Source organism: Sarcophilus harrisii, chromosome 3 (genome assembly GCF_902635505.1).
Source record: "Sarcophilus harrisii chromosome 3, mSarHar1.11, whole genome shotgun sequence".
NCBI classification, from domain to species: Eukaryota; Metazoa; Chordata; class Mammalia; order Dasyuromorphia; family Dasyuridae; genus Sarcophilus; species Sarcophilus harrisii.
The window spans coordinates 80,972,291-80,991,202 of NC_045428.1; the positions used below are offsets into that span (position 1 = coordinate 80,972,291).

Consider the following 18,912-nt stretch of genomic DNA (forward strand, 5'->3'; position numbering starts at 1 on the left):
GAACAGCCTCTCATTCTGCAATTTAGTCCCGCAGGGTACATTGATTCACCTGTAGTAAGCACTGTAGAGCTTGTATATGTTGTTTCAGGCCAGCTCCTTATGGAGTTCATCACTCCACTTTCATGTTTATTCCCTTGTGTGCTTTTAAAAACAAATACCTTGTGGATCACAACATAACATTCTGATCTTTTTGTTGTTGTTTGCTTGCACTTTGTTTTCTTGCTCATTTTCTTTCCTTTTTGATCTAATTTTTCTTGTGCAGCAAGATAATTGTATAAATATATTTACATATATTGGATTTAACATATATTTTAATGTGTATAATATATATCAGATTGCTTGCCATCTAGGGGATGGGGGGAAGGAGGGGAAAATTTGGAACACAAGGCTATGCAAGAGTCAGTGTTGAAAAATTATCCGTGCATATGGTTTGAAAATAAAAAGCTTTAATAAAAAAAGAAAAACAAATATCTTTTTTTTAATCCAATGGATACCTTTTTCTTTCTGTTTTTTTCTTTTAATAGTTTCTAAAGATGAGGCTACTATATTTAATCACTTATTTTTTTCTTCTTTTTAATCATGATTTTGTTGCTTTATGTCTCCCATTCTTTTTTTGTTTCTGGGCAGAGTCAGTGAACTCAGCTTGTTGCACATGGAGGATATAGTCTTATCCAGGGTAGGGTTCTAGCAGAGACTTTGAAGCAGGAGAGAAATCTCTAAGTCTAAAAACACAAATATGTGCATTATTTCGTTAGCTATTTGGGAGTAAGGAGACAGATAGAAGAGAACTATATAAACATTTAATGCTCTTAAGCTTGTGGTGCTTTCAGCTTTCTTTTTTGTAGGTTAATTCAATTTTATTGTTCTACCTCTGTAACAGTACATTTCACTTTGCATGAACTCATTGAAATCTTTCTCTGTTTTTCTGAGAGCATTTTGCTCATCATTTCTTATAGCACAGTAGTATACCATCATAATCACCTACTTCAGTTTATTCACCAATCCCCAGTTGATAGGCATCCCCTCAATTTCTAATTCTTTGTCTTGAGAAGAGAGCTGCTATAAATATTTTTGAACATATAGGTTCTTTTCATTTAAAATTTTTTAAAATCTCTTTTGGGGTACATGCCTATTGTGCCATTGTTAGATCAAAAGGTATGCATGGTTTTAAAGACCTTTGAGCATAATTCCAAGTTGCTTTATAGAATAGTTGAATCAGTTCACACTTCCATAGGAATGAGGTAGTACCTTAGAATTGCTTTAATTTGCATTTCTCCAATCAATAGTGAGTTAGAGTATTTTTTTTAATGTGGCTATTAATAGCTTGATTACTTTATCTGAAACTTCAGATCTTTTGATATCATTTATCAGTTGGGGAAAGGTTCTTATTTTTTATGTTTGACTCACTTCCCTCTATGTTTGAGAAATGAGTCCTTTATCAGAGAAACTTGGTTCAAAATTCTTTTCACAATTACTGTTGCTAACTGTATATCCCCCCCCCATTTATTTTGTTTTCTCTCTCCTTTTATCCTGTTCCTTCTCAAAAGTATTTTGCTTCTGACTATCTCTGTCCCTGATATACCCCCTTTTCGATCACCCCCCCCTCATATCTTCTTCCCTCCTACTTTTCTACAGGATAAAACAGATTTCTCTATCCAAATGAGTGTGTATGTTATTTCTGCTTTGAGCCAATTCTAATGAGGGTAAGGTTTACTCACTCTCCTTCTTCCCCTTCATTGTAAAAACCTTTTCTTGCCTCTTTTGATGGCACATAATTTGCACCATTCCACCTCTCCCTTTACCTTTCTCCCAGTACATTCTTCCCTCACCCCTTAATTTTATTTTTAGATGTTATCCTTTCATATTCAACTCACACCTGTGCCTTCTGTCTGTATATACTCTTCTAATTGTCCTGTCATAATAATGAGAGAGTTCCTATGAGTTAACAAGTATCATCCTCCCATATAAGAATGTAAACAGATTAACCTTATTAAGTTCCTTGTGATATCACTTTCCTGATTACTCCCTTATGGTTCTCCTGATTTCTTATTTGAATTCACCTCTGGTCTTATTCCTCATGAATACTTGAAAGTCCTGTCTTTCATTGAATGTCTATCTTCTCCCCTGAAGATTATACTCAGTTTTGCTGGGTAGGTGATTCTTGGTTGTAATCACAACTTCGTTGCTCTTCAGAGTATCATATTCCAAGCCCTCTGATCCTTTAATGTAGAAGCCGCCAAATCTTATCTTGACTGTGGCTCCATAATACTTGAATTGTTTCTTTCTGAGTGCTTGCAATATTTTCTCCTTGGCCAACCATCATGTAGCTAGATTTTTCTATCAGCTGATGGCTTCTAGCTGTCACTGCTCCTATCTTGTGCTTTCAGTTATTCTTATCAGATTCCTACTTCATTTTCTTTCAGCAGCTGAATGAAATTTTCCTGACTCCCAAGGACTCATTTTTTACTTAAAAAGCCATAATTCCCTAAATTTCTCCTCTCAAATCATCTTTTTTTCAGTCATATTTTAGTTGCCAGATGTTAATGTGATTTCTCTCTCTTTTTTTTTTTTTTAGTTTTGTTGTCTTTTTTCATAAAACATTTGTGTGTAGATGAGCTAAGGTAGCCTTGTGTCCTTGAAACTTTGTCTTTTCATTCCTATTTTTCCAGTTTTTAATTGCTAAAAGTTAATTTTTTTCCTCTTTGTAACATCAAACTCTTTACACAAGTAATGCAGTCTACTTGTTCCCAAATTGATTTGTGCTTTAATATTTATACCCCAGTTCATTAATTAATAATTTTCTGACTAAAAGTATTCGAATTCCATTTGAAAAGTGTTTCCTCATATAGATACTAATTAGCAGTTGCTTTTTTTAAAAAATGAAGTAAATTTTTAACTTCTTTTAGATATCAAAATATTTCTTGTAGCAATTATATATTACATCTTTTAATAGTTAATATGAATCTTTTCCTTTATACAAAAATGCTTTTTTTGTCCATTGCATATATAAACTGCCCCGTATGGATGGAGTTTTAAAGGGATAGTGCATCTTTTACTAGTATAATTTTAACTTTTGAATAATTGAAGTATATAAGAAGAAACTTCAGATCAGTTTCAGTTAATTGGAAAAATCATAAGGATAATAAAAGGGAAGAGAACTCAGAAAAATCTACCAATTCTCTAAATTTGTAAGGCCTTTCAAAAATGTTCTCTATTCTTTTACCTCTATAAGATTTTTCTAGGGATAAAGATTCTCTACTCCTCCCTCCACAGCCCCTAAACTCTTCCATGTAGTGAACCAAAATATTTTACACTTAAGACCATTTCCTTTTATTTGGAACCATATAGACATAGAAAAGAGCTGTCCAGCTCTTCATGTACTCTGCATTTAGCTGTGTGTCCTTGGACAAGTCACTTTACCTGTTTTTCAAAGTTTCTTCAAGTGTAACATGGGGATAATAATAGCAGCCATGTCCCATAGTTGTTGTGAAAACTTTTCTAGCTTGGTAGAAAGACCTCCCAAAAACTGGGCTTCGACTTCAAGCATCTAGGGTCATCTTCTTAACATCTTTGTACCACTGGCCTGTTTCAAAACATTTTAAAACAAAATGTTTTCGTTTCTCAGGACGGCAACAGATTTTTCAAAAGGAGAAAGCCTATAGAAATTTTCAAATTTATTCATCAGTCTCATGCATTGTGTCTTTCTCACAAACAGAGAAGCCATCCAAAATTGTTCTGTTATTGTTCTTTAGTGTTGTGACCAATAGCTGAGTTTGAAATAAGTTTAGAATCATTTCCTTCAAGTATTAACTCATCTTTAGGGGCTTGAGAAACAGCATAAGCAATGCCTGTTTTCATGTTTACTCTTTGGATATAATTTTCACTTAAGAAGCTTCTGATTTCCACAAGTGAACCATTCTCTTGAATTAAGCTGAGAGAATGCCTTTGATCATGTTTTGTGAATGACTACAGAGTGGGAATTGTTGCAAGTTCTTTTTGATTTTCCTGCTTGTTAGTTTTTCTCTTCTTTCCAAAGAAAAGGACCTCAACATGGATATAAACATGGATATGGATATAAAACGTGGATATATTTGAAATCCCTCTGGAGAAATCCTTCAGGGACCCTCCAATAACTGTTCAGCCCTTCAGAGAGATGTAAACATTTCCTGTTTCCTCACAGATGCATTATAAGCACACCAGGGGTGTGTTACAGTGGAACGAACACTGGCTGTGGTGTTAGGGAATCTGGGTCCTCATCTGATGGTTACTCCCTGTGTGAGAGTGGGCAAGCCTCAGTTCCTCATCTTTAAAATGAGAGGTGGAATGAAATGGGCTTTCTGAGGGCCCTTCTCCGTCCTACACCCATAGTCCTATGACCTTCAGTTCAAATTCTAATCCTGCCACTTGGTACCCGCAGGACTTTGAGGTGTTATTCAGCTTGTCTGGCTCTCAGTTTCCTTATCTGCAAAAGAAGAGGTGACAGCAGGTGATATTAAAGTCCTTAGCTCTACAGCTATAATTCAGTGACCATCAGTTCAAATCCTGGCTCTACCACTTAATGACTGCATAATTTTGTTCAAATTATTTACCTTCTCTAAGCTTCATGTAGAATGAGTAAGTAAGGTTAAAATACTTTTCCAACTCAGAATTTATGATTTATAAATATCACATATATTTCTACAATCCAGTTTCCCTGGGGTAAGTGCCATTCATTAATAAAGATCTTATCCTTTCGTTAGCTTAGAGACTAAGAATTGTTGTAGTTGAAACATTACTATCTGGAACTTAGCTAGATTAGTTTTCAGTTTGCAGAGACACAATCCCATTCCCAATCCCATATGGGAAACCTTTCCACCTTAGTAAAACCATTTTTCAAGACCACCCAGAGGTAACATGGAATGGGACTGGAGAAATAACCACATGCTCAATTGCTTCTTTTGGGCTTTGCAGACATATACCAATTTTGTATTTATCTTTTTTTTTTTTTAACCCAAAATCAAACAATGGTTATTTTCTTTCAGCATCAGAGGATCACAAAGAAGACCATTTTCAAATGAGCGAATTTGAAGCATCTCAGCTTTCTGGACCTGAAAATGGTAAGAAAGTAATTCAAAATCCTGAGATGTTCTCGTATTTATAGAGTTATAAATTTAAAGTTGGAAGAGCTCCCAGAAACCATCTAGTTCGATCCTTTCATAACACAGAGAAAAAAAAACTGGAGTCAAAGAACTTAACCAAGTAATGAATGACCAGGTAAATAATTGTCAGATGGTGAGATTGGAACGGTGATATAGAAAAAGTTTGAGAGACATCATTTTTGGGCAATCAGTCATTTTATTGATTATGCCAATAGATAATTAATAAAAAGAGTTCAGTGGCCCTGTCCAATGCCAAAGATGTATCATGGCAGCCTCTTAATGTTTTTCTGCCCTTGGGAGAGTGGGTGTTCCCAGTGGGGAGCAATTTATTCTCATGAGGTAACAATAAGAAGAATGAATGTTATAATGAGAGGTAGACATTCTAATGAAGAGTTGGGGGTTATGGCTTTGATTATGTCACTCATGGACAAAGAGAGACTATCTCCAACATCTGTCCCCTTATCCTAACCTGCTTGAGTGGAAAACAGTGGGGCAGAATTCACTTCAGATTAAATTCTTTGTAAGGTTCTCTAGTTGGGTGGGGTCCCCACCCAGGACAGAAAAGCATTTACCCCAGGAATTTGAGCACTCTCATCCATCAACAGTGTTCTTCAGAGAGCAAACAACTTGTAGGTTTCTGGTTTCTAAATGAAGAAATAAGAAGAGAAAACCTCAATTCTAATTTAATAAGTCATTATTAATAGAGAAATTATCATTTTTCTCAAAACTCAGGTCTTCTGACACTAGTGAAATTATAGAGAAAATAATTGAATCTTTAATTGGGCATCTACCTCATTGCCGGTATTCTGGATAGTTGGCATTATACTATAGTTAGTGATATAGCAAACTTATCCATGAATTGACCCAGTCAAACAAGCGTTTTAAAAGTTCCTATTATGTTCTAGAGAAACTTATGAGATGTGGGAGAGGATAACTGATGGATGTGGATGTGGAGATGGCATGAAAGAGACATGGATGACATCTAATTCACCAATTTTTCTGTAATTGTCACTTCCTTTACCCTGTGACTAACAAATTCCTGCATCTCTTGCTCCTCTTATCCTCGTGATTTAGAACAATATCTATCTTTTTGGTAACAATCCCTTTCTCCTTCTACCTGGCCTTGCATTCCCATTCTTATGCAGCTTAGCTTGACACTTCTCCACTTCTTGCCTTGCCCACTTCCACTGTGACCTGTGAAACTCACCATCTATTGTATCCAATTTCCCTTTATCCTAAATCTCATCCTTTCATACATTTTTCACTTTCCCCCATTCAAAAAAAACATGTTTTCTCCAAAAACACTTAGCACATGGCAGACTTTCCCAATGCTGGTCATTCTCTCTTTGATGGCCCTAACACACAGGTATTCACAACTAATCACAGTCCTACAGAAGTGGTCTGATCAGAGCAAAGTATCATAAGATTATCCCCTTATTTCATCTGTGAGTCAGTCAAGAAACATGTGTAAATGAGCTCTCAGCTAGGCTCCAGGTAGTAGGATTGTAGTCTTGTACTGGGGATCTAAAGACAAAAAGAAAGAAAGGAAGGAAAGTAGGAAAAAAAGAAGGAAGAAAGGGGGAAAGAAGGAAGGGAACGAGAAAGAAAGAAAGAAAAAGGAAGGAAAGAAGGAAGGAAGGAAAAAAAAGGGGAAAAAGGAAAGAAAACAATCACTACTCTAAAGAAACTTACATCCTAGGAGGGGACGCACAAACACACATATGTAAGAATAGACAGTCTTAAAAGTACATTAAAAAATTAGGGGAAGTCTAAAGGAAGAGGAGGCTTTGAGAGAAGGTGACACTTTTATATAAATATAAAATATATTTTATTCACAGAGCACCTGGGTGATGTTCAGGAAGCAAGTGCAAGTAGAGGTTGCTTCTTCAGCACTTCAGATTAAATATGTCCAAGATAGAATTCATCATGGATGGCACCATGATTTTTCTCCTGCTCTTTCTCCAGTGTACCTGAGTACTGTAGGACAGAACCATCAAACCCAGGCATTCAGATCTATAAACCAGAAATCATCCTCAACTCTTTACTCTTGCTCATCCACACATTCAGTGAGCCGTCAGTTTTGTAATTTTACCTTTATGACATCTCTTGAATCCATTCCCTTCTTTCTGCTCACATAGTCCTTACTATCAAGAATATCAAGTCAGTTGAAAATTAAGCATTTACTACGTATCACATATTATGCTAAGCTCTGGAGATAGAAAGAAAGGCAAAAATGTGGCTCCTGCCTTGCAAAAGCCCCACATGAAAAAACTTGCACATCTAAGTTATTTACAGGGTAAGTGGTAGGTAATCTCACAGGTAATCTCAGAAGAAGGAGACCAGCTAAGTGGGAGTCAGGCTGAGTTCTGCAGGAAGACTGGAGGCAGAGGTGAAGAAGGAGAACTTTCCCATCGTGGGGAGACAGTCAGTGGAAAGTCACCGTGTAGAATGCTGGAGCAGTGGGCTGGGGACCAGCAGTACTGGAGTGTAAGTACATGGAGAGCAGGAAAATACAAGGAGCCATCAAAGGTGGGAAGGGGCAGCTTGCGAAGGGCTTTAAAGCCAAACAGGAGTTTTAAGTCTGATCCTGGAGTGAATAAGAAGCCACTGGAGTTTATGGAATAAGGAGGGTGGTGACATGAACAGTCAGGCCCGTGCCTCAGAAAGGTCACTTCGGCAGCTGAGGATGCTTTGGAGAATAAAATTTTGCAGGGAACCCATGAAGTAGTCCAAGTGCGAGGCGAGCTGGGCCTGGGTCATGGAATCACTGGTGTGAGAGAGAAGGGCACCTACACGATGGATGTCATGAAGCACAGGATAGAACAAGACTTAGCAACAGTCTGGTCCTTGTGGGTGGGCTACAAGTGGAGTTGAGAATGACACAGGTTATTGGGAGGATAATGGTGCAAGACAGTGATCCACAGCTACTCTGAAGGACTTAGAATGAAAAATGCTATCCATCCCAGAACAAAAACTAATTGTGTCTGAATATAGATTGATGCATACTTTTTAAAAAGTTTATTTTTCTTGAGAATTTTTTTGAGGGGGAATCTACATTTTCTTTTGCAAATGACTTTTATGGAAATGTTTTGCATAACTTCTCAAGGGTCTTCTTAATGGAGGTGGGAAGAAAGGGAGAGAATATTGAATTCAAAAGTTTTAAAAACAAAAAACAAAATTTTAAAACAAATGTTTTACATGGAACTAGAGAAAATAAAAATATTTTTAAAAAAACAACTGGAAAAAAGTTCTGAAGAAGAGAGGGTTTAGAGGAAAAGATAACGAGCTCTGGTTTTGACATGTTCAGTTTGAGATAGCCAAATGACTGTTGAAACGAGAGATTGTAGCTCAGGAGAGAGGCCATGGCTAGATTTATAGATTTGGGAATCATCTGCAATGAGTTGATATCTGAAAACAGGAAAGCTCATCATATAACCAAGTAAAATAATATAGAGGAATAAAAAAAGACTCAAGAAAGAGCCTTGAGATATTCTCATGTTTAGTGGACTTGATTTAGTGGACTTGACCTTGCTCTTGAAGAATCAAGGAAGGAAAGAGAGAGGGAGGGAGGAAAGTGAGCACTTATCAAGCATTATTAGAATTTATTGAGTACAATTTGCTTGGCATGAAGAAGGCCCCTGTTCGTGTTAGGCAAGGGTGTAGGAGGAAATAGACATGGGTGACATGGGATGAGGAGGATGAAGAGGGAGCCTTCTTCGGTGAAGGAGGTGGGGTCCTGCACTGAGAGGGTGGGCTGAGAGAACCCCAGGAAGGCCGAGCAATTGTTAAAAGGTTTGAAAAAACTGCTGAGAAGGGCAAGGTCGGTCAGCGGGAGGTGTAAAGTCCACTTTGCTTCAGGAGGGGCCCAGTTGAGATCTGACAACATAAATCTGGAGTGGTCCCAGTCCACATGGTTCTGTGATTTCTTCCGGCTCTGTCCCACAGCATGAGTATGAACTAAGGTGGGAACAAAGGGGCGGACTGATTTAAAGCTGGAATTTGACAAGGCATAGAACGTGGATTCCAGGGAGGGACTGGAGCACGCAGGATGGGGTAGAATTACTCCTTCTGGCGTCTCTCTCCCTCTCTACTGACTATTCCTTCTCTTCCTAGAAACATATATCAGTCTACCAAATATAGTTTTAAAAGATCAAACCCCAGCTTCTCTATTTACTTGCTTTTACTGTGGAAGCTTTTGAAAGAATAGTTTATGCTCACTACTTTGATTTCCTCAACTTAACCCCTGTCAGGCTTCTGTCTTCAATGCTCTAAACTTCAATACTCTAAACGGCGCTCTCAGAGATGTACTATGACTTATAAGCATTTGTTTTCTTTCTTTCTTTTTTTCCCCCGATCCAATTGAGGTTGTGACTTGTCCAGGGTCAGACAGCTAAGGCAGTATTGAGTATCTGGGGCTAGATTTGAACCTGAGTTCAAGAGCTGCTGCTCTACCCACTGCACCACCTCTCTGCCTCAAGCATTTATTTTCTTTCCCAATTGAAAGAAACAAAAACAAACAAACAAACAAAAATAAAAAAAATGTGAAGAGTCAAAATAGGGAATGAATTTACGTTGATCGTGCAAATATGTTTTATATCATTCTGTCTTTTCTCCATCATTCTCAAGAGGTGATAACGTTCTTCTTTGACTTTCTGGTGCTGGTGTTGGCCCTTGCGTTAATCAGAATTTTGAATTTCTAACGTTACTATTCTATCAGTTGCTCAATTGGTTCTGCTCACCTCTCAGTCAGTGGTTATCAGTCTTCTCGGGCTCTCTGAAGCTCTCTCTTTTTCACCTCCTGCGACACGACAATTGTTCAGTCCTTACTGTGTCAGTGGACACCCTTTCAATTTCCAATTCTTTACCACCACAAAATGAATTACTGTAAATGTTTTTTTGGATATGGGTCCTTTTTCTATTTAATCCCAAAGAACATATTCAATTAAGTAACTTTGGGGGAATAATTCCAATTGCTTTACTAAATGGCTGGTCCAGCCCACAGGGCTACCAGCAGTGCATTATTGTGCCTGTTTCCCACAGCCCTTCCAGCTGTGGTCATTCTTCTTCTTTTTATTAAGTTTGCCAATCTGGCAGGTATGAGGTAGAAACTGAGATTTGTTTTAATTTTCATTTTTCTAATTATTAGTGATTTGGAACTTTTTTCTATGGCTATGGAGAGCTTGAATTTCTTTTTTTAGAAAACTGCCTGTGGGTTGCATATGTATAACATCAGCTTGCTTGCTGTCTTGGAGAGAGGGGAGGTAAGGGAGGGAGAAAAAACGTGGAGTTCATAATATTACAAAAAAATAATGTTGAAGACTATCTTTACATGTAATTGGAAAAATAACATACTATGGAGAAAAAGAAAACTGTTTATATGTTCTGACCTTTTGTCAGTTGAGGAATGAATCTTATGCTTATAAAAAAGAAACTTTCATCATAGAAACTTATTACAAAGGTTTTCTCTAATTATTTCTCATTTATTCTTAGCTGCATGCAACCTTTTTAAGCATAATTTTATTTTTTATTGATGAAAATCTACCTTCTTCCCCTCTCAGCTTCGCCCCACTGAAAAAGTTTTTTGAAAAATCCTTTGTACCAAATGTGAATAGTCAAATAACACGAGGACATGTGACCCTGAATAGGAACGAATGCAGGCAGCTAAATGTGTTGATCCCCTATTAAGCAATTTTCCTATTTTCCTGTTTGTACTTAGTTTCATATATATTCAGCAAACTAAGCAGGTCACTTTAAAGTATTCTTGTTATCATGATAATATTTAATAATTTACCAAAATGTGCTATGTAAAGCATATATTTCACATGAACTACAGCAGCTTATTGGTAAAGAATTTGACAATGATGACATTGTTTTCTAATTGTTTTTGCTCTGTATATTTTACTTTTTCTTTTTAAATTTTTTCCCCCAAAACAGTTGCAAAAGATCTTCTTGTAGATTCCCTAGAAGGAGAGGATTTTGAGAAGGAATTCTCATTTTTGAACAACCTACTGAGTCCCAGCTCCTCAAGTACTGGAGAATTTAACCAAGAATGTCAAAATGTCTGTGGGAGCCCCAACACCAGTGTCCCTGCCCAGAATTGTGCTGCAGGAGCAGAGTCTCTCGCTAAGTCATCGGGATTCCTCCCTTCACAACTCTTTGACTTGGGCCTCCATGCTGCTGGAAACTTCAGTAGTAAGTGTTTCAGATATATTTTGTTATATGTACGTATGTATGTGTATATATATATACATATATCTGTATGTATTTTCTTTATATTTGTATATGTGTGTATTTTTTTTGGTTTCTACAAGCAAAACTGCGAGTCAATATGAAGACCTTTCAAGTTTATTAAGAATTAACACTGTAAAACTCATATTGCTGTATATAGCAATCAATTTGTGTATAAAATGTTCACCCTTGAAATCATTTCCTTTCCCCCATTTCATCCTAGTCATCACAGAAAACCCCAATACTCAGCTTCATTGTTATTCTAAGTCTAGGTAGCCCCTTACTTACAAATGATCTCAATTATAATCCATATCACTGTCACAGGAGCTGTCCTGAAAAACTTGAACTTTTGGACAACAGGCAATCCAGACTTTATAAATTGATTTTAAAATGGAGTTTTTGAAGCAGTCGCTTCATAAATAGTCACAATAATAAAATAGAAACTCTAAAATTGGGAAATTTCAAACAGTGCAGGGTTTAGAGGTTCAGGATACCTTAGAAAATGTGCAGTCAAACCTCAAATCCAGACAAGACAAATGCCTTTCCCAAGACCACCTGCAAGTGCAGAATTAGGACTCCAAACCCATTAATCGCTGGCCAAGGTCAGGACTCTTTCTACAATACTGTCCTGGGAAGAGTGATTTACTGCCTGGTGCTACTGCATTAAGCTGAATTTAGAAAGGTTATTGCCAGTTAAAGTTGCTTCTTAATACAGATTATTATTATTTGTCTTCTCTCGGCTTTGCCAAGATAACCTTATTTTATAGATGTGAAAATCAAGATTCACACAGTCATGTACATCAAACTGGCAGAGCTGGAAGAGCTTATACATTATCTGCATTATGTACATATATAATATATATTAATATGCATTAAACAGAAGTTCATACATTGTGGACTGGAGAAACATCCTGGTTTTGTCCATCCAGTTCAATCATGTCAGACTCTTCATAGCCCCATGTGGGGCTTTCTTGGCAAAGATACTAGAGTGATTTGCCATTTCCTTCTCTGGCCATTTGATAGATGATTTGATGATTTGATAGAAACTAAGGCAAACAGGGTTAAAGTGAGTGGCCCAGGGTCACACAGCTAGTAAATGCCAGAGGCTGGATTTGAACTTAGGAAGATGAGTCATCCTGACTCTAGGCCCAGCTCTCTGTCTACCACACCACCTAGCTGCCCGACTGAAATATTTTACTTTTTGGGAAAAAGTCTTAGGAGATTTCAAATCTTGTTTCCTTTTTTGATGACGTTATTTTTGTGTGTGTCTCACAATTCATTAATTTTTTTTTAAGGCTGGACCTCTCAGAGGGAATCAGTATTTTCTCTTTCACACACAGATTCTGATAACCAGCCTGTGCCTTCGCAGAGTAAACCAAAGAAATCATCAATATGTAAGTTGTCTTCTATTTTCACAAAAAAGAATGAATGGAACTCAAATATTTTTCAGAAGTACCAGTGGCTTAGTGTTTTCTACATAATTAATAGAATGCTTTGCTGAATAAAAGGGAGATTGTTGGGGAGGGAAAGCTGTACATATTGGTGGTCATAGTAAATATTTAAATTGAGGAGATGAGCTCCCTTCTCTCACTCACTGGCTTGTATCTCAGCCACTAAAAATCAGGTTAGTGACCGACACCCAACATTTTGCCCATAAATAGGACAGCTGCTAAATTTTGAGTACTATTCAAATTGTATAAAACCTCAAAATTGTTGACGTTTCAAGATTGTAGGGCTTCAAAAAATATCAGAATAGTGATTTTCTAACTGCTGTAGGGGACTACAGCCAACTTGACAAGTTTATGTTTCATAAAAATACAGAGTGGTGTAGATAAGGTGTATTTGTCTCTGAAGGTACACCCACTTTTATGGTCCATATTAATCCGTCAACCTCCAGTCAAAGACACGTTGCTCCAATAAAAAGAGGTATGGACCAATAAAACAAAACAGTTTTAGAATTTTAAATAGGTTTAGAGTTGACATTGACTTGTAACTAAATGTTCAAAGACATAACTAAGTCCTCCAAGGAGACATTTTATGTCTTGCCTTTTATATATCTTAAACATTTTCCTGATTTTCTGTAAATAAGTTGTCTTTGTTAAAAACCCATTTATAAATATATTATTGCCATTTATTCAGGTATAGATATTAGCCTTAATCTTGAATTTTACCCAAGCATCTTTGCAATGTGGTATCATGCAAACACAAACCTACGTAGGTAATTGCCACCTCCCAAGAGAAACTTTGGATTTTTGTCTCATTTCGATTTGATTTTTATACCCACTTTTGCAATTTCTTATGGTTTCCAGCAGTTATTTAAGTATAACCTAGAGGCCTTCTATGAAATACAAAGTGTCTCTAGCTGATTTTTAGATTTGTCTGTATGCTTGTCCCTCTACTACCCCTCCACCCCAACCCCAGGCTTCTTGGCACAAATGAAACAACCCAGTTTTTTTTTTTTTTTTTTTAAGTATTTTTAGTGTCTCTCCCTTTACCCCCAACCCCGATGCAGTAGTGCTATCCTCCATCCACTCTCCCCTAGCCCAAGTTGCCTCCCTTCTGAAGAATCTCAGATGGGCCCTGGAGGGGGTCCCTCCTGCCCCTCACAGTTTTCACAAGTCCTGGGAACCCTTGTTGGTCCTCAGACCCTTTTGCCCACAGGTCACCTTCCTCCCTTCCTCTCCCCTAAAGTAGTAGGGGTTAGAGAAAGATTGTTTTTTAAGCCCAGGACCTGTTCTACCTTGCCGTCCAACTGTCTCCTTTATTTTTTACCCCCAGATTGTTGTTTTGGTTCTGAAATTTAAAAACAAGCCCTTCCCTGTCTTCCTCTCTGAAAAGCCACCAAATTTGTGGCGTCCTTCCTCACCTCCAGCCGCTCCCCAGGTCTGCGCGAGGGACCGGTGATCTCACTGTCCCCGAGGTCTGGACTCTTTCCTCACCTCCTAGTGTATCCTCACTCTCCCACCCGTCCGTCCTACGTGCACAGAAAGCTGTGCTGAATCTCTGCCAGACCACTCAGCAGGCCGGTGTGAAAAATCTTTTGAGACACAATTCTTTTGGACTAAAATTGACAATTATATTCTGCTGTGAGAGGTTTGAAAATGAGAAACTCTACTCTACACTCTGTTGTTTTAAAATGACGAAAAAGAAAACTCAAAAATATATATATTTGATCACCGATATAATTAATAATCTCTCATGTATAAATTTCTTTAAAGTATTTGTTCTAAAGCTCTATCAAAATAAGATTATACGAAGATAGTAAACCGTTCGTCTTTAACGTCACTCTTCTTTCCTTTTTTGCTCACAGCTCCGGAAGGTGGGAATAACCAAGATATGTCCGCCTGGTTTAACCTGTTTGCAGACCTGGATCCCCTTTCGAATCCAGATGCCATCGGACACTCGGATGACGAACTCCTTAATGCTTGACTGGAATTACTAAGTAGACGATTGAGTAGATAATTATAACGTCCCATCGATGGCCTTGAGGTATCAAACTCTGTAACATATTGCCTTTGTGGGAAGGAGCTCAAACTGCAATTCAGACACAGGCCTGGTGTGTAAGAGTCAGACACTTGATAGATGGCGTCTGGTAAAGCACCAAGCGAGCACCTTGCTCGGCTCTGTCCATGTTTCCCAGGAATATGTGGAAAGCATCCCCAGCCCTTCCAAGCCCGAGAGATATTCCCTACGGATAGATGCCCATTTCCATGGAAACAGCCTGGCTCGGGCCACGTGACGGGTGGGAGCCTTTCGGGAACCCAGCCATTATCTGGTGCGGGTTCTGTGGCTGCAGGGAGCGAGCGCTGCAGCCGGCAGGTGGGTGTGAGGGCTTGTCTTTGAGGAGCAGGGGCCTCGAGTTCTATGTTAAAAGTGTTACTGGAACTATATGGATTTTGTTAGTTTAAAACTAGATTAAAAACTTGACTCGGTCTGAAAGGATTCCATAGAAAAGGAGTGCCTTTTTGCCCACTGGAGTCAGGTTTGCTTGTTGCTTTATTTTTTATTCTTTGAAAAGCAGGAGAACCTTTATTCTACTCAACTAAGAATATGGTTAAAGTAGGTTAGTTTATCCCATCTAAGTATCTGGAAATTCTTCCTATCTCACATACTTATATGGAGTAGTCATGGTAGTGGGACCTGTTTTGTACATGCACTCCAAAAGGGGAAAAAACATATAAAAATGCCTAAGCAAGCCCACAGTTGTGTCTTCTAGAGGCGCACTTTAGATGCTTTCACCTGTATTCGATTTAGGTCCTATTAGTGAAGAGCAGGCTCCTTTAAGATTTTTGCATGTACTTTCCCCCCATCTTTTGCAGTGGCTTCAGGCCCTGAGAGCAGAAAAACAGAACACAGACTTCATTGGGGGAACGGCTTGATTTTGCTGGTGGGGACGATTTTAGGCCTATAGTTCCCATGGCAATTTGTTACAGTTGAATCAAGCTTTGAGGCAAAATCTTTCAACTACTAGGTAAAGGTACAGTAGCCTCAGTTTGTGTTGGGAAGAGCTGATGAGCAGTGTGACGTGTGCAGTATGGCTTCTTTCTTAGTATCAGGACCTGCTTTTGTTCTTTTTACTGGTAGCATCTTTGATCCCCAGTATGCTCCTCTGCTAACTGATCACCGTATATGTTCACTGTTGCTTCCCTGTGTGCCTATGGACACAGAGCATTTCTGGAAATCAAAGCCTTCACTTAAGCCACAGCATGTAACTTGTCCTGCTTAGAAAACAAGGCAGGGGGAAAGGAAAGCTAGTCATTTCCAGAGAATAAACAACTCAGTTAGGTGTTGGATATGCTTTTGGGGAGGATTAAAAAATTAGGTGGAAAAAACACAGTAGCAGAGGTTTTCATTAAAAAATACTTCCAAGAACTAACTCACATTCATGTGGCTCTTCATTCAGTTATCCCTATTTCCCCAAAAGAAAAGTGTTGCTTTTGTTCTAACAAAAGTAACACTTTTCCTTTCATGGCTTTGTACTCACTAACACTCGTTGTGGAATATCCAGATGTTGCTTTATTCCAGTGAAACAAACAAGGGTGTCAGGAAACCATACTGCTAATATTTTGGTGCTCTCAAACTATTGAACTGTAGGTGCTCAAAATAATGGCTGCTTTGATCCGACAGACTTTAAGAAGGGTGTGAAACGTCAGATAGAGCTGCTTTTCTTTCTTTCTTAAGACATATTCTTCCTCTCCACACACCCATGAAAAAATGTCCATGTAACCTCTGAATTGGGCTTGGCTGCTTCACTCAGTAATCAAAGCAAGTCCTTTAAGAAGGCATGAAAAAGCATGTAGGGCATAAAGGTCTCATTTTAAAAGCACTGCCTGAAATTCTTTGAAAACTTTCCTTCTGCAATTAAGGTAGAGAATCTTTCACTCTGGCCGAGTCCAAGACAAAGAGCTTGAAGGCTAACCAGCCCTTCAGATCTGACAACTGAGTATTCTACAAATAAGCTAACAAATCAATATATCAAAATGAAGTCAAGGAGACTAAAAAGAGAGTTTAGTAAAACTCTTTTTCCTCTTATTTTACATCAACCAATTCGCTAAAAGGTAATAAACTACCATTAAGCTTTCGGAGTATGGGAAGAATATTCTTAAGGGAAAAAAAAAAATAACCCCTTACCATTTTTATACTGATAGTTTGGGGCAGGAGAAGGGGGAGAAGAAGGTAGCAAATCTCTTCCTCCATGTTTTTATACCAGAGAAGAATGGATTTATATTATACAAATCTAATGAATGGCTTCAGAAGTGAACTTTATCTGTTATCTATAGAGACCACATCCAAATCCAATAAGGTGGGTTAGGTATATGTTAAGATCAAGATTAATGTAACTTTGTACTTTTTGAAATCTTTAATTTGTAAAATTTTATAGTTATGAAATATTGGGAACTGCAATTATAGCTGCACATTCAAAACAAGTGTTTGCATTAGAAGTCACATTTTGTCAATCAGCGATAGATCATTTAGTTCAGCTTTACAAAGCGAGTCTGGAGGGTGCTACGGATACTTTCGTCTTCAAACACTGCAGAAGTGGTGTCATCCCACTGTCTAGAAATTAAAATCTTGATGGATTGTCAGTTATCAGGATTTTCACTAAGAGCTAAATTTACTCTATTCATGTAGTTATCCAATGACAATGAAAATAAAATGGGGCAATTGATATTACTCTTGTGAGATTGATTCTTTTCAAGATTCAAACTGGGAAACTTTTGTTTCATTATAAATAATAAATGATGATTAAAAAAATCACTTATTTCTGAACCTAAAAATACTGGATAATCAAAAACAATGTGTTCTCAGTGTACCCAAAAGGTCAGATTTGGAAAAAGACTTGAAGCAGAAATATGCAAAGCCAGAACTTTCTCAGCAACATGACCTAATTTACTGGTGGCAGACCAGGATTAATTCTAGCGATTGCTAGTTTAAAGAAGCTGCCCTAAAGGTGGCAGTCTTGTACTTTCTTACCTTGGGGGAGAAGAAAATCAATCCGTTCTGGAAATATTGGAAGCTTAAGAAATAAAACTGCAAGAAAGGTGAGCTTAATGGACATAATTAGATAATTCAAGATCTTGGGAGTCAGGCAATTTAGGTGCAAAGTGAAACATCTTACATACACCTATCCTCCCAAGCCTATAAGGGGTAGGGCTATGTGTAATTAAAATGAGTTGGATCCAGATTTAAAAAGCCCTTCCTCCTGAATTTTTATAAACTGAGGGCATCTCTGATACAATTCTGAAACCGGCCCATGAAGGGATCTTTTTTCTCTAAAGAAAAACCAGGTTTAGAAACATATTTATTGAGGAGGCAGCTAGATGGGGCACTGGCCCTGGAGTCAGGAGGACCCGAGTTCAAATGTGCTCTCCTAAACTTCTTAATACTAGCTGTGTGACCCTGGGCAAGGCACTCACTCGCAGTTGCCTGCAAAAACAGTAACAAAAAAAAAAAAAAAACACCAAATAAAAATATATTTATTAAGATCCTGTTGGATCAGGTCAGCATGTCTTGAGATTCTGTATCAAAGAAATCTCTTACCTGTAGTAATATAGTTTTTTGACTTCAAATATTGAAAATTCCCAGAACTAATTATGCCTAAGTGGTCAGTTGTGGGTCTTCCCCAGAGTATTTTGCCTTCTGCCGTTAGCTCTTCTCTTCCCTAAACTTCAAGGTCAGACTTTTATCAAAGAATAGGGAAAAGCAAACAAGCCAGTGAAAGCTTTCCATCTGGGACTCTGTCCATAAGTTGTGACCCTGGGAGAATTCTTTTTCTCGAAGTTCATCCCAATACCCTTAATATCTCTATCTATATAAATTGACAGCACTTAGTTAAAAACAGACAATAATAATAGCACCTGGTTTTTGTACAGTCCTCGAGTTTTAAAAACATTTCAAATTTTGTTTCCTTTAGGTCTTAACAACTATGTGAGGTTAGACTAGGTTTTCTAAGGCACACAGAACTTTGTTTTCCTCTAAATCCCAATCTCAGTCCTCTGCAGAGGGGTACAGCAGCACAGAGCAGTAATATTCACCACAGACAAGA

General features: G+C 37.9%; 1 protein-coding gene across 2 annotated transcripts in view; it reads left to right on the top strand.

Moving 5' to 3' along the window:
- ICA1L (islet cell autoantigen 1 like) overlaps positions 1 to 17,535 on the top strand; it is a 68,692-nt gene extending 51,157 nt beyond the window's left edge. Inside the window, exons 10-13 of one of the 2 annotated variants that reach the window (XM_031958310.1) lie at positions 5,022 to 5,096; positions 11,073 to 11,330; positions 12,707 to 12,760; positions 14,677 to 17,535. In XM_031958310.1, coding sequence (XP_031814170.1) covers positions 5,022 to 5,096; positions 11,073 to 11,330; positions 12,707 to 12,760; positions 14,677 to 14,795 — 506 coding nt within the window. In that variant the 3' untranslated portion in view covers positions 14,796 to 17,535. Of the gene's footprint in view, positions 1 to 5,021; positions 5,097 to 11,072; positions 11,331 to 12,661; positions 12,761 to 14,676 lie in introns of both variants that reach the window. The other variant, XM_031958308.1, reaches the window with a different exon arrangement.
- The last annotated feature ends 1,377 nt before the right edge of the window (positions 17,536 to 18,912 follow it).